This window comes from Buteo buteo, chromosome 23 (genome assembly GCF_964188355.1).
Source record: "Buteo buteo chromosome 23, bButBut1.hap1.1, whole genome shotgun sequence".
In the NCBI taxonomy this organism is placed as follows: domain Eukaryota; kingdom Metazoa; phylum Chordata; class Aves; order Accipitriformes; family Accipitridae; genus Buteo; species Buteo buteo.
Window position 1 is genome coordinate 13506666 of NC_134193.1, and position 15556 is coordinate 13522221.

Sequence of the window (15556 nt, forward strand, 5' to 3'; positions counted from 1 at the left end):
TTTTCTTGGTGTTCCCATCAGGAAGACCTCTCTGCTCCAGCACATAACTGGAGAGAGCAAGAGAGACGGCACAGCCATATCCATCAGCATTGCTTGATACTAAAGCACTGGTCTGTGGAGGCATAGACCAAGCTGGACCTTTGCTGTACTTGATATGGGGCTGTAGCTTGCTGTGGGCAAAAACACTGGACATGGTGAGAGAAGGCAGTATTGAAGAGCTGCTTGTAACAGGGTTACTATCCAATCTCAGCAGTGGGCAGAGCAGGAGTCCCATGGAAAATCATGCACAGCCACATAAGCATGTCCTGAGATTGCACCTGAGAGGGATGCATGAAAGTTATATGGGCATGGCTAATTTTGGCCTGGCTGCTGCTTTTTGAGTACCTGACCTTACAACTTGAATGATTGTTTGCTCTTGGTTTTCAGTTTTTTTTGTTCTCAGTTCATTTGTGCTGTGACTTGGGTTTTTTGTCCGAAGAGGGCAGTTCATGGTGATACAGCAGCTGCTGCAGGATGCCATGCATTGCTTCTTTCTGCTAGGTTTGCAGATGAGCTGAGTGTGCTGATGAAGCTCAGGTACTCGCTGAAGGAGGACACCAGCCTAGTGACCATCCTTAGCCATCGGAGCCACGTGCTCTTCCAGATCAGGATTAACCCATACGCCTTGGTCTTTGTCACTGCAAGGAGGAGACACTATGAGTAAGTTCCAGCTCAGGTGCTTTTTTCTGCCTTTTCATGCTTCCTTTTCCGCTTCCAAGGCCAGAGTTAGGGTTTCCTGCTATGGGTTTTGAGCAGTGCTGCTCTGACCCCACCTCAGCTGAAACAAGGTTTTGTCCCCCCACCTGGGTGATGGTCCCTCAGACCTGGTAGCATGACTGCACAGGTAGTCAGTGTCTAACTCCTCTTTCAAAATGATGCAGATCTGGAAAACAAAGCAAAGAACAAAAAGGTTCAAATACCTGGGGATAAATCAAGTGGGGAGACACACAAATACCAATAATTTCCCAAACACCTCAACTGGTCCATTGGATAGAAATAGCATTCCCATGCTGGAAGAGAAGTGATGGTGCTTACTTGTGACAATAAGGTAGACTTAATTTCTCTAGTACTGTCCTTTGCATCTGCACTAAGGATGCATATATGAGGGACCCTGGCAGCTGGTAAGGGTGAAGCCTGGTCCTGCATAAGGTGTGGGACCTAAGTTTCATGTTGTGCCTCTTCCCTTTCCCCCTCTGGGGCATGCAGGTTCCCAGTTTCCTTTCTCGGCGATGGGCACTGGCATCAAGTTGCTCTCGGCATCTCCTTGGAGAGGCTGGAGTTGCATGTGGACTGCCGGCTGGTGGACAGAGTGAGCTGGTCCAATTATTTTGGGATGGGAGTGAACACTGAGGGGCTGATCATCGTTGGAGGCCTGATCGAGTCCTTTGAGATCCCCTTTAAGGTGAGAGCTGGGGTGTATTTGAGGACATGATCTGCTCTGGTTGCATGAAATGAGGTTGCAACTCCCTCTGAAGGAGTCCGTTGCCTTCTCTTCCTAAAACACACCATGTATTTTTACAGCTGGGGAGGGTGAGCTTTGCAAAGGCTTTGAATTGTGCAAAGTGCTTGCTGTTGGGTCAGGACAACACAAGTGCCAGCAGTCAGGTCAGCAGTAGACCTCTAGGTTACAGATGTACACTCATCCTCTCTTGTTGACCATGACTTGTATCATGTACAGAAGTCATCTGTGCAGTCAGCATGCAAAGCATTTGGCCGGGGAGCTTGTCCCATGCACGTGTTGAAGATAAAGTCCCTGCTCTGAGGACTTTACAAGCAAAGGATTCCCAGCGGGTCAAAGTAGATGCCTTATTAAAATGCCTGATAAATTCAAAGGCTGTCAGGCTTTGTGTTGAAACATATCTGATAGTTAAACGCATACACAGAAACTGAGGGCATCAAACAGATCTAGCTCTTACAGAAAAAGCCCAAGTGACGTTTCTGAGAGCAGCCCCTGGTTTGTGTCATCAGCCTGAAGCTCTTCTCCATTTCTGTGGTGTAGCGCTCTCCTTGTCCCTGGTTTATAGTGGGCTGCCCAGCTGCACCTCCAGCTTAGGGAGGAAGATTTCAACTCATTTAGCGAAGAGATCAGCTGGCAGGTCAGACACGCTCCTTTCTGCATTTGCTGCTGCTGGGAGGTAGCAGAGGACCACTGCGTGGACAGAGCTGGCTCAGATGTTCCCTCTGGATAGTTGGGTCATGCAGAAAAGCTGCCCAAGCATGAGTGGTACTGTATTGCTAGCTAATTATTTCAGTCACCCTGAGCTTAATGGGGGAAATGTGAAGGCAGCCTAGTAAGGCAGGGAAGACTTTTTTGAATCAGTTTTGATTTTGACAACTGCAGAACCTTGGAAGTTGATGTTTTGCATTATGCAGACAAACAGGCATCTCTGTATATCTACCTCCATCCCTCCTCTGTCTGGTGGTCTGTGCTGGGAGTCCAATATCATGCTTTATTCTCTTCTTCTAAGTCCTCTCCTGTACACAATATTTTCCATTTGGTCTCTCTCCTCATGCACCCTTGTTTTCAGCAGGGTCTTTGCAGTACAAGAGCAGCTCCCTGCTGCCATGCAGCACCCAGCCAAGCAGTCCTTGCTGCCTCGCTGAGAGCTGGAGGGCCTAGGTCTGCCAGGAGGTGATGTGGAGTTGCAAGCCTTTGCTGCCTTCAGGCACACAGTTGTCAGCCTGTTGAGGGTTCCCTTTTGGTACTGCCCCTGCACTGGGGTACTGCTCAGGCTGGGCTGGGGAGGATGGTCTTTTGGAGGTGAATAGTAAGGGTCTGATCCTGCAGCATGCTTATCACCTCTGGAATCCACACTGTTATTTAACTCAGGAATAGCTTGCGCCTTGCTGGCCCTTAGTCTTTGTTCCCAGGATCTTTGCATCCAGCTCTTGAAGATGTGGAGTGAATGTTGATTGCCTAAACCATCCTGTAAAGAAGTCCCTGCATATTGAGAGGCTAGAGATCCCAACCGCCCCCCGCTGCCTGCCTCCCAGAGCTTTCCCTCTCCTCTGGAGGAAGCATGTGGGTAAACTATGGTTTCTGTGTGTCTTCCTCCCCAGGGTGCTCTACAGCAACTGACCTTCATGATGGGAGACCCAGCAGCAGCCAGCGAGCACTGCCACAGCTACAACTCAACGTGCATGCACTCCTTCAACCTCAACCGCTTCAGTTCCCCACGGGAGCTCTCACCAGCCTGGCCAGAGGTGTGGCTGAGGGCAGCTGACAAATTTGGGCATTGCTGGCCTATGCTTTGCTTTGGCGTAACACGATTCAGATGAAAGGACCAGCCCAGGGCATTAATGCAGCCTGGAAGTACTTGGGTCTCCAGTTTGAGTTGAGATGCAAGGAGGTGATGGTGGCCAGCCCATGGGGTGGTGGTTCTTTTACCATCCAAACCCTCCCTTCAGATCATAGATGGGTTTGGTGCAAAGGGAGAATGAGTTAAAGGGAGAGTTTCTGAGCCAAAGAAAGCCTGGGTGTGTGTATGACTGTATGTGCTCATATGTTTAAGACAGGAAAGTTTTGAGTAGCTTTTGAGTAATGCTGCAGCTGGAGCTTTGCTTTTGGGAGGGAGTGAAAGCTGTGCTTGGGAATTGTATATCACTTTGAAACCCTTGCTCGCTCCCAGCAAGATCACCGCATTGCACCCTTTGGTGCATTGTCCTTTCAAAGGTTGTCTCCTCTGTTTTGTCAGCATTGCTGGAAAATGGAGGTTTTGTGGATTTTACCCTTATTACAGTGTTCAGCAATATTTCATCTGCACCAAAAGGCCCAGATCACATAGTAAATCCCCAAAGACGTGAAGCACCCAGGCTTTCCTCAGGAGCTGGAGTTGGCCCAGGGAGACACCTCACCTCTCTAGGCCGGGTATCTAGAAGGGCTTTGTAGCTGCCTGGAAAAGGCTTGCTGAAGAGGCAAGTGCCCAATGTCAGCATTTGGCACGAACGTCCCATGTGTAATACCCTTTTCTGATGGTTTAGTGAGGAGCTGGGAGAGCTTTTGGGAGAGGGTAGTGTCAGGGGAGGGGACTGGGTGTGGGATGGGGCATCTGCCCTGTCTGGGTCCTGCCCAATGTTTCCTTCCTCCAGCACCCTGGTGCTGGCGTGCCCAGGCAGCAAGGAGGGAGTGGTGACACCCAGCTGGTGCTGCTGCCCCTGCCTCTCCCTGCTCCTGGAGCAGCCCGGCAGTAATTTCTCCATTCCCCAGGATGGGCTGCATCAATTTCTGTATTGTTTTAAGAGGACGATTTTAGGAAAAGCCCTCATGATGAGGAATTAACTAGGAGCTGGCTTTGCCAGGGAGTAAATGCAGAGAAGGCAGAGTATGTAATGCAAAGTGGGTCACGCTGACTATCTGCCTGCTCTAAGGGAGATCGGTGTGTCTGAGTTCCCAGCAAGTGTAACCCATGGTCATCCCCAAAATGATAGCTGGCACGTCTCATGCTGACAGCCCTTAGGTACTGGCTGTAGCTCTGAGATAAGTTGGACTTGCTCCCTAGAGCTAAGAAGAACAAATCTCTGACTTAAAAGCTACAGGATGTGTCCTCTGAGACTGCAGGGTGATGGGTTCCTCTTAACCTGCTCTTAATATCTGTATTATCCTGTGCTCTGTAGGCCTGGAGCACTCACCTGAATGGCTCCAGTGGCTTACCCAGCAGGGAGGAGGTTTTATTTTAAGCATCAGTAAGCTGACTGCAATTTGGAACCCACAGGATAATTCTGCCCCACATCACACCTGTTTCCATCCCTTGCTGGCCTTCCTCAGGACCGGTTAGCTTCAAAACCAAGAGAAACTGCAAAAACCACCCCAAACTTGAGAGGTTTAATTAAAAGTTATTCCCTCACATTGCTATAAATGACTGGTTCCCAGCGTGCACTCATTCTCTGGATGCTCCCTGTGCAGTCGGAGGCAGTGCACTTTTCAATCCTGGAGCCAACAGTAAGTACAGGCTTAAGCCAGTGCAGGTCCTTGGGCAGTGATATTTTTCCTCTTTCTCTCTCCAACTGTCTAGGTGCCAAAAGAAACCAATGAAATCCAGGACTCCTCTGCTCAGGTATGACTCTCCTGCACTGCTGCAAGAGGTACATGCAGGGAACTCCCCTCCCCATGTCCCTCTGGTATGTCTCACCACCATAACGTCTCCTGGGGAAAGGAGTTGCTCTAATGAGCAATTGGGTAAAAAGCCAAAATACCCAGGCAAGGCTACTATTTATTATTTTCTTTATTGCAATACCTCTCTTCAATGGTTTGAATGTAACTTGACACATCTCAGAGCTGGTGGAGGCCAAGGTGAGTTTAGATGACCTTCCTGAGTATTTGTATTGAGCCCAAGAGGGGTGGCTTGGTCAAGGTGGTGATGAGATGGATGAGGCCACTGCATGCCCAGAGGTATTTGTGGATCTCCCTGCAAGCCTGGCTGCAGCTGGATTTTCTTGGAGGGAAGGAAACAGTGATGTTAGCAGGGTGGCAGGTCTCTGCATGGTACAGGAAAAAGGAGGAGGCTGGATGATTGCTGCTTCTGCCCAGGCGTGGGACGTGATGCCTGCCTGGGGAGGACTCGCTGCCGCCGCTTGCCATCGTTGAGGAGGTGGGAAGGGCTGAAGCTCTGCAGTGGGAGGAGACAGTTGTGATTCTGGGGGTTGCAAAGCATCGTGCTTCCTTGGCATGGCTCCCCGGGGAGTCTGGCAGTGGGAGAGGGGTGGCTGCTCCCAAGTCCCACTGGTGCTCATAGTGCTGGGGCTGCCTCTTCCTTGTCAGAGCTGCTCTCACCCAGCAGGAGCTCGGAGCATGTCTCCAGCTCCTCCGCAGGCATCAGAGGGGACGAGCGTCCAGTCTGGGCGAGGCAGGCTGCAAGTCCTTTGTGTTTCTGCTTTATTTGGGATTTCCAGCCAAGGTTTGTTGTTCGAGTTCATGCAGACGGACATGCTGAGGGGGAAACCTGCCAGCAAATGTAAATTGAGATTTTTTTGCGTGTGTGACTGAGCAGTAGACCCCTTTCTGTATTCCCCTCACCCTCCCAGGCATTGCTGTTAACCATTTGGGGATAGTCTCCGTTCTCATGCCTGGCTTAAACTGTCTGGCTATACACCTCGCTAACTCCTTCATGAAAACTATGCTTCATGTATGGCCAAGTGGCCTTTTGCAGCTGGGTTCAGACCATCTGCCCTGGGGTTTGATCATGACACAAGTGTGGCAGCAGCAGGCAGGCTTACAGGTGAGCATACTGCTGGTTTCCTGATGAGGGTGCTTAGGGGATGGGTTTGTAATGAACTGAGATGGCAAAAATCACTCTTCCTGAGCATGTCTGAAAGGTGATCTCTACCTCCCTACAATTAGTCCTCAAGTCCTAATGGATCCTGTTTAGGATGTGCTCCCCCATCTGATGCTCATTTGCCAGCCAGCTTCGCTGGCAGCGGTTCTCCCGGTGACTGCTGTGAATTGGTGAGATGATGCCATAATAAGAAAAGTGGTGAAATTCATAGGTCTACAGGGGAAGACTAACTATATTCTGGATTTGGGACAAGTTTATTTTTCAAGCACTTAATCAGGACCAGAGATGCTTCAGGATCCTTGACGTTTGGATTTATTAAAAGAAAAAAATGCACTACTAATGTGTTACAGTTTGAAAATAATGAAGACCAGATCAGTTCTGCTGCAGGGACGATCCAAAGCTATACTTTGTAGTTACACTTTCTGTGCCTTTGTTCACTTAGAAGCACATTAGTATAGAAGTATATTAGTATATTGGTGAATTCCTTAATTGCTAATTAGAGCTAAATAATTATGGAGGGCTAGGGTGACAGTGGAGGAAGATGTAAGTGGATGAAGGCAACAGATTAGTTGTTTGTTACCGGCAGCCTAAATTGTACCAGAATTGCAGTCTGCTCCTTTTGTGATTTTTTTTTTTGAGGGGTAGATTGTAATTTATGAGTAATCTTTGAGACATGGATGTTATTGAGCCACTTCTATCTTTTGTCTTTTCTTTGTCTGCCTGTACTGTACGTGAGCAGGAGGGCTGAGCTGATTACTAAACCACATGGCTTTTTATAAAGCAATTTAATCCAGGATCCTGAAGCCATTCAACCAAAAGTCAGATAAAGCTTAAATTCCACTGATGTCCCAAGAGACAAAATTTCACAGGTTTAATAATCTGGACAGTTCAAACTACTTCTGATATTTCTTCTTGATTCAAAAAATGCTGTGAAAGCTCTATGCAAATGCTCAGTTTGTTCATGGCATGTCTCTTCTTTCATGCTCAGATTTGTTATTGAACAAAAGTGGTGTTGCAATCACTTGTTCAGTCTCATTCTATCCTAAAACTGCTGGTAGCTCCTTAAATAGTAACAGCTCACTAGTAGTCCAACCTGGTCACTGTGCATACAAATACAGCATTTCAGCAGTGGGGACTGCTGCTTCCTCCTCCCTGCCATTCTCTTTGGTCTTCATAACTACAAAACCCAAGGTAGGTCTCTTGTTAACATCTGAGCATTTCTGCAAGGATTTAAAATTTTCAGCCTGGACTCTGCTATTAGAGCTTGGAGAGAGCCTTATTTTGCAGCGTGGCATCTTTCCAGTTAGCGGGTGGCCTGAATCCATGGTGATGGGCTGGGTGGGAAGCCTGAGTAGACTTCAGGCTGTCCTTCAGCCTGAAGTGGAAATTGTGGGGTGAGGCTGGTATTACCATTCAAGCTTTATGGTGTGTGTAAACCAGCAGCCAGGGAGCTCCTTGTAAGTAATTTTTCAGAAACACTTCCAGGGAGCAGGAGTGAATGAACCAGAAGTGTGTTCTGGGCAAATGCTCGTCTCTGCTCCTGACTTTGTACCTGCTTAAGCAGGAGGAGATGGTCCTCTGTGGCACGATTCATGAGTGCGTACTTCTCCTGGGTCAGGTGATGCTTGGTGGCAGCAGAGAACATGGAGCAAAATGAGCTTGGACATTACTATGACCTGGATGACAAAAAAAAAAGTTATTTTTTGTGAGGTTTTGTTTTTTATTACCAAGTCTGAGTTTTAACTAAAAATTCTTTTTTGTTGTTGTTGAGGAATTTAAATATGCAATATACAGAGTAAAAGAGCTTACTTTACAGGACTTTCTTGCTAGTTTTTGATCATACCAAGAAACATTCCAGTTGAATAAAGCAAATCACAATGTGGTGTTCTTGATTAAGAGAATTCTTATGCAAAGAAGAGGGGAAAAGCTTGGGGGTTTTATGGCAAAGAGCCAAATACTGGCTTTACTTAAAATTTAGGAGGAAGGTCCATCTTAAAGATAATTTTTGAAAGCAGTAAATGGAGATTTAGTTGCTAATTTCTTGTTAGCACCTCTGATTGCTTAATGTTGAAGTACTACCAGAGTATCCTTTCTTTAAAATCAGAGCAGTCTGAAGCCTGTGTAAATCAGATGTACATACTCTGGATGTTGGTCTTTAAAATACCTCTCACAGAAGGCTTGTGCTTGGTCCATCCTGCTTAATAAAGACAAGCCCTCATGGGGGAAGGGTCACTCCTCCACCCCACTGCTCCCCTTGACCTTTTGGGCTGCTGACTTCTTGGATCTCCTGGGCTAATACCAAATACCCCTGTGGGTTTGTAGTGAAGGCTGGTGGGGGAAGTGTAACTGGCTTGAGCCCAGCAACATCTCCACTGCTCTCGGGTGTTATCTTGAGATGGTTGTTCTTGTTTCTGTTAGCTTTAATATCTCAGCCATCTGAGACCTCTGAAACCAGTTTCTCAGGTAGGATAAGGTGTCTATGGATAATTTATTGCACCTCAAATCCATTGTGTGATAAATGTAATGAAAGGAGTATGTTAGCTGAACTGCAGTGGTTTTTAACCACCACCCCATGTCAAAGAAATAAAGTGCTATACCACCAAACCAAGCCATGAGGCATCCTCTAGTGAGAATTATAGTTACTCTTGAACACTTTATGATCTGACCTTCTGCCTAGGTTCTATTTTTGTGCTCTTGCTGACTTTTATGGCTTGCCATATGCCAGAAGTATTGCAGCAAGAGCTTGGCTCGATCAGCAGCTTCTCTGCTCCTGCTCAAGCAACTTCACGGGGCATCGTGCTTCCCACCAGTGTCTCATGTCCTGCTGCAGGTTCATGGCTGTGTGCTTGGGGCGGCCACATCTCCTGCGTGCAATGCCAGCAAGGCCGCTCTCTGCCCCAGGGTCTATTAGAAATGGGTTTTGCTTTGCTTTTGCTTTGGAAAAGGCTGTTGGAGGAGAGGCACTTGTGCTGTTTGAGAGTGTGGCAGGGAGCACAGGGAGTCCTTCAGAGTCTTTCCAGTCTGAATGTGGCCCCTGGATGTGGAGCTTGCAGGGGTGTTCAGCCTTTTGGGTTGTTTCAGTTTGAGTGCCTGGGTAGGATACTCGGGAGCCCTGAACACTCCCCTGTGAAAACGGCATTGCTGAGGCATCTCACATGGACCTCCAAAAAGAAATCATTTAGGCTTAGAACGTATTCACTTCTGAAATCCAGCACCCGGGTGCCATATATGAAACTTGGGAGTAAAAATTTCTGCCGTTGGTTACACAAAGCAGTGATGTGGGGATCACTGGGCTGAGCTATTCCTGTTTTAATTGAGCAAATGTCTCCTGCATACAAGCTCCCGCACTTCTGGCCCAAAACAACTGGAGGAGGACAGAGCGATGCCCCAGCCGAGGGCTGCAGCCCTGTGCACCTCTCTGAGGAAACAAGGGCTGGTGCAGAGCAGAGGGAGGCTGTGCTGAGCACCAGAAGGGGTTTCTTTTCCCCACATTTCTGCTGTGGATGCTGCAGATCAAAGGTATAATTATGTCTGACCTATCTACTGCTGAACACAGCCCATAGGTTTTCCTGGCAGTTATTCCTCCTTTAAATCAGTGCAGCTTGCTTAGCAAGGAGTCCAGCCTTGGTTTTCAACTTTCCCATGACTGACCCTCTTCCAGGGGCTTGATGCTAGAATGTACTGGAAAAAAACAGTTTAAAATTTTCTTTCTCTGATCTTGAGCTTGTAAATAATATTGTACTTTGGTCCGTTGGATAAAGAGGCTTCTATTGACAAACATGCGTTTCCTGAGAGAAGACACTAAGCTTTGAAATACATTTTACCTAGCCTGACCTAGCTGAAAACTAGGGCAGCACGTTACGCTAGTTGTCTGGGCTCCTGTAGACAGATGTGCTCCAAGCTGGGTCTTAACCTGTTTGCCATTTAGGAAGTCGGTTGAGTTTTTGGATCATGGCATCAAGCTGTACTAACTGAAAAGCCCTACAGAAGTCTAGGATCATTACATCAACACTGTTATCTTTGTCAACAAAACACTCTTAATCTCCTCAGGCAAGATACCAAGTTAGTTACATGGCAACTCTTTTCAAAACCATGGCATTAATTACATTATCTGTGGTTTCTTTATTAATGAGCCCCGTATCAGTTGCTCTCTTATTTAGCTTGGGGTTGGCTTGAGGGAAGAGGTCTGTAATTACTCAAGGCCTCCTGTTTTCTTTTTTTTCTTTTTTTCTTTCATACTGGCACAACATAAAGCCTTTTCCCAGTCCCTTGGACCTTCCCCAGCTTTCTGAGCCAAACTGAAAAATCGGTGCTTGTGTTTGGGAGAGCCTGATATTTTAATGCTGTTTAGTTTGAATTATCAGGACAGGATTGAGAAACCCCTTCTCCTTGTCACTTCTGGAACGGAAAGTATTTCATTGTCATCTGGTTATGTCATCTGGCTTTTCCGAAACGTGGACAGAAATGCAGCTTCTCCAGCTCTGTCTTCCCACGCTGCTGCTGGTGGTTCAGCTGCTTCCACGTGGCGGGGGACCACGATGGGGACCCTGTGTTGCAATGAGGGATGGCTGGGTCAGAGATTTCGCCTATCTTTATTTTCCTTGTCTGAGTTGGTTTTCTACAAATCATAGACTCTGCATTGCTTATCACATGCCAATTCCTTTTTTCTTCTCTTTTATCATCCTTAATAGCTGCTTTCAATTTGTGCTCATTCCCCTCTTCCCATATCTAATTTCTGGGGGTTTTAAACCTGCATGCCTTCCTCCTCAACTCTCGTGCTTTTGGACAACTCCTGAGCTGTTTAAAGCAGTTCCCAATTTGTCTTTCTCAGCTGGTTCTTCTCGAAATTTGGCCTATTTAAAGGAGCAAGCATGTATGCTATTGATTTTGGCTTTTTGTTCTGTTTACACAGAACCAATATAATTCAGTCATGATTACTTGTGCCTAAGAGACCAGTAACTCTTAGCTTAGAGACCCATTTCCCCTGAGCTCACCAGATGAGAGTTTCCAGTATAGACCTTTCCCATGCTGGACGTTGAAGTTGAATTAAAAAATGCTCGTCTGCAATGTGTAGGAATTCAGCGCTGTGTTAGTGCAGGCAGCCAGGGCTGGACCACAGCTTCCCGCTGGGAGTCAGCATCCCCTGACTGGTGTGTGTCCTATGGATTTGGTCTACACTGACTTCACCTATTGAATACCTGAACGCTTCAGCTCCTGCCCCTGCAGTGCCTCACAGCTTGTGCTTAATAAGATCTGGGCATCTGGTAACAAAACATTTAAACCTGGTGTTTTAGGAAAGTGGGGACTGAGCTCAGGCTGTAAGCCCTGGCTTTCCATAGTTCTTTTCCTCACCTGATGCCTTCTGCTAGCTGTGCCCAGATGTCTTATCCACAGGTGACTTTTCTTTGAAGAACTGGCTTTTAAATCTTTGGTTTTGCAGAGTTGTTTTCACAAGGCAGGGTCTCCAGCATCTCCTTAAGCCAGGCCTCCCTTTGTCCTCTGCTGTCAAATGATTTCTGGCTATTGATGCCTGTGGGCTTAATCATCTAGCTGCCACAATGCCCTGTGGAGCAGAGGTGCTGATATCTTTCATTAATTTTCCTCTTCAAGATGTACAGAATGAGGCACCAAGTTCTCTTACAAGCGCCATAGCTGAAACTTTTCAATGCTGTGGTTTCATTTGTTGCAAAATGTGTTTTATAATTTTGATAAATTGTTTGGAGGGAGAAATACAAGGCATGTTGGAAAGCTGAAGTACTTTCCCCCCGCCCCCAGGTGATATTTCAAGACTGTTTTTAATCAGAAACCCCCCCAAAAGCAACAAAAGTGTAATATCAAAACCACACTACTTTGCAATTTAATTTTTGGAAGAAATAACTAAATTCCTTATTTCAGCTCAAAGAAAAGGCTGTGGTTTTTATCCCCTCCAGGGACTGCTGCACAGAGGAAAAAAAATACTCACCTTGCTCCCCTTGAGGGAGCTGCTGTCCTGTGGTGACAGTCAGCCAGGTGGTTATGTACCTCTGATTAACATTTGTCCCCCTCTTAAGAGCTTGTCTGGGGTGTATAAATGAGGAACAGAGCTGTTCTGGTTCTCTCCGAAGGGGTTCCTCAGACTTTGCAGCAGACCTTGGCAGCAGGGCTTCCTCTGCGGTGCTCAGCACCGGTCGCACCACCACAGCCGGGCAGGGAGGACCATGGTGGTTCTTGTGAGCACCTGCGTGGATGCAGGCTCCAAGCCCTGAGCAAAACCTCCTTCCAGCTAAATGAAGCTGGGGTGGGGTGGGAGCCTGGCTTGTAGGATGGCAGGTGATGTCAGGGCAGGCTTGGTTGCATCAGAGACACAATTTTATTGTACCTTCAGGCAAGCTTTTACAAGCACATGTCAGCATCTTTGGGGGGGACAGTGTGAGGGTGTCTGCTACTGGTGGGGTGTGGTGGGGTGAAGGGACTGGTTCCCTGAGTGGAGCAATGCCTCTGCCGATTTATTTTAATGAATTTGATGAGACCCTTGCAGCCTCTTTGCCTGGGACTTCAAGATACATCTAGGCATCAGGTGGCTTCTCCTCTTTAGCAGTTTAACAGCAAAATTAAAAAACAGACTCCCCTGTAGCAGCCCATGGATTCTAAGAGCGTTCTTGCTACAGGCATTCACGTGGCAGCCCGTGGAAACCCGAGCCCAGTCTCCATGGCAGCAGCCAGCGCTGCAGATGAGAAAATGCCCTGGCACACCTGCCAGCACCTCCCGACTGGTGGCCCTGGGGACCAGGACAGGCCCCTGCTCACCCCGAGGTGCTCCCTGTGCGGTGGACACCTGGGTACCGTGCCTTGGTGCTCCTTTTAGAGGCGGACGCGTGCGGCTGGCTCCGCGCGTGACCTCTTCGGCACGTCAGCGGGGAACGTGAAATCGGCCAGCAAGGTTTTTCTCTTGCCGTAGCAGCTTGTGCCTTGAACTTGTCCGTCCTTGTCCTTTGTGAAACTGGTGAATCCCTGCAGTGGGAAAGCCTTGAGCTGTTCCTGCCCTCTGCACCTTCCCCCAGCTCTCTGAGCCAGTGTACGCTTTTGATCTAGTGCCAAAATCCTCCCTTTTATGGCTCTGCTGGGCACTTTTATTTCCTTGACTTACTGTTGATTATTAGCAAAGGCCTTGGCTACAAGGAAGCTCCAGGTGAGAGCGGGGTTGTCGTGAACCCAGTGGGTCTCCTGCAAGCCCAGGTCTTGGTGGGTGCCTGCTTGGCTCAGGTGGGGCTGTGTGCCCTGCTTGGGGGTTTAGGTTGGGAGATGGTGATGATGTCCGTGGTCTACAAGATGGAGCTTTGAAGCGAAAGGCCCCTAAATTCCCCCCAAACATGTCAGTGCCTAATTAAATGTGAAACGAGAAAATGCCTGTTGTGGAGTTTCCTGCACCTTTGGGTGGCTCAGGTGCTGCGGAGGTGGGAGCCAACAGGAGATCCTAGTACCCACGTCACAGCAGCCTGAGGCAAGGTTCAGCACTGCTTTTGTTTCATCTCAAAGGAAATACTTTCATTTTCACGTTGAAAAGCCCTTTCTTAATGTTCTGCATTGCTGCAGGTCTGTTCATGAACAAAAAGTTTGGTTGCAAAATAAAAAGCCAATAAATTTTCTTTGGGGGTGGCTGAAGAGGTCCTCTGCCCCACCCCCCTCACCCCCCCCATCCCCAAATAGGACTAGAAATAGCAAAACCCAAAGCTAATCAGGAATCAGTCAATTTTTAAAACTACTTTAACTGGAACTTACAGATAGGCCAAGTCCCTGCCCCCACCAGCTCTCGTTTCTTGTTGGATTTACTATGTGCCAAACCCAAAATTGAATTATGCAGCTGGGATTGCAGAGGGTTTAATTACCATGTGTGGCTGCACGGCTGCAGGAAGAGGCTTGTGGAGGAGCATCTAAAGCCTGGTCCTCACCTCCAAGCCTCCTTTGTGCCAGGAGGAGCGTGGGGAGGTAAATGAACTCCCTCGGCCTCCCCCTGAGATGAGTTTTCAGTCCCTTTCATATTTCAGATGCTCTTTTCCAGAATCCCAGCTGTTGGAGTTGGAGGTTTACAAATAATGCTAAATATTTTTGCTGGGCAGATGTTGGTGTGTGGTATGGAGCAGCCGCAAGTTTTGCTGTGGTTTGCTAAAAAATTATGCAGGCTGTGGACTGCATTGTTCAGGCAGGAAAGTGAGCTAGTGGCTGATAATTATAGTGCATTAATAGAAGTAATTAGCATCTGAGACTACCCAGAAACTCCTCCTGGACAAGCCATAGGAGCCAGGTGCTGGGAAGGTGGACAGCAGTGGTATTCTCATGCCAATCATGAGCTTTGTGGGGAGAGCCAAGGGCACCTCAACTGTGTGTCTGCAGAGACTCCGTGTCTGCCCCAGGCTCTGCGGTTCCCTTCCCAAGGTGGACTGTGGGTCTCCTTGCTGGGGGTGGGCAAGGAATCAGCCCCTCAGGGCTAGGCTGGGCTGAGGGGGGTGGACCAGCTGCCTGCAGGTCCCTTCGGTTCCCCTTTGGCTCCTATTGCATCCTCTGTGGGAAGGTGACCTTGCAGGGAATGTGGTTGCTTGTAGTTAATGGCTGAACCGGTTTTAAGATGTACAAATTATGGAGTCGGATTTTAGCCAGAACGCTTTTTCTGCAGCTCTCTATTTGATTTCTTGCCCGAAAGGGCTTTGTGAAATAAACTGGGGGGGGGACTTAATGGTATTAGTTTAAAAAAAAAACCAAAACCAAACCAAAACAAAAAGAAAGTGCTGCTTTAGAGTCTGTATGTTACAGCTCTTTACTGACTGCCATCAGCTCGCAGTCGTCCTGCTTAAACAGAAACAGGACCACAAACGAAGTTAGTAATGCTAATGACAGGAGGGCTCTTAACCGGATTTGAAATCTGGCTTATATGCTACATTGAAGGAGCCTCTGAAGGGTTTTACCCTCATGTAATTGAATCCATTGATTCTGATGTATTTGGGAAGACTAATTTAATTCAGGGTCTCTGTATCAGCTGGGCGATGTGTGGCTATGTAGCAGTCAGCCTGGACGAATTGTGTCTGCTTTTAATACAAACTGTCATTAATCTCTTGGGGCTCCCTCTCCCTGGCAGTCGGTAGTGCTGTGCAGCAAGGAAAAAGGAAAAAAATGACTACACTGTGTGCAAAGGGGTTGCAAAATGGAGATAGAGGGGGAAAGCCTGTGGTAGTGAGGGCAGATTTCTGCCTTCCTTAACTCTAGTTTCACAG

The 15556-nt window shown here is 47.8% G+C and overlaps 1 protein-coding gene across 1 annotated transcript in view; it reads left to right on the forward strand.

Annotated features, from left to right (window-relative positions):
* Positions 1–15556, forward strand: part of LOC142044018 (uncharacterized) — a 98470-nt gene that overhangs the window by 36788 nt on the left and 46126 nt on the right. Inside the window, exons 3-5 of the mRNA XM_075055965.1 lie at positions 541–699; positions 1246–1441; positions 3100–3243. Of these exons, the coding sequence (XP_074912066.1) occupies positions 541–699; positions 1246–1441; positions 3100–3243 (499 nt within the window). The remainder of the gene's footprint in view (positions 1–540; positions 700–1245; positions 1442–3099; positions 3244–15556) is intronic.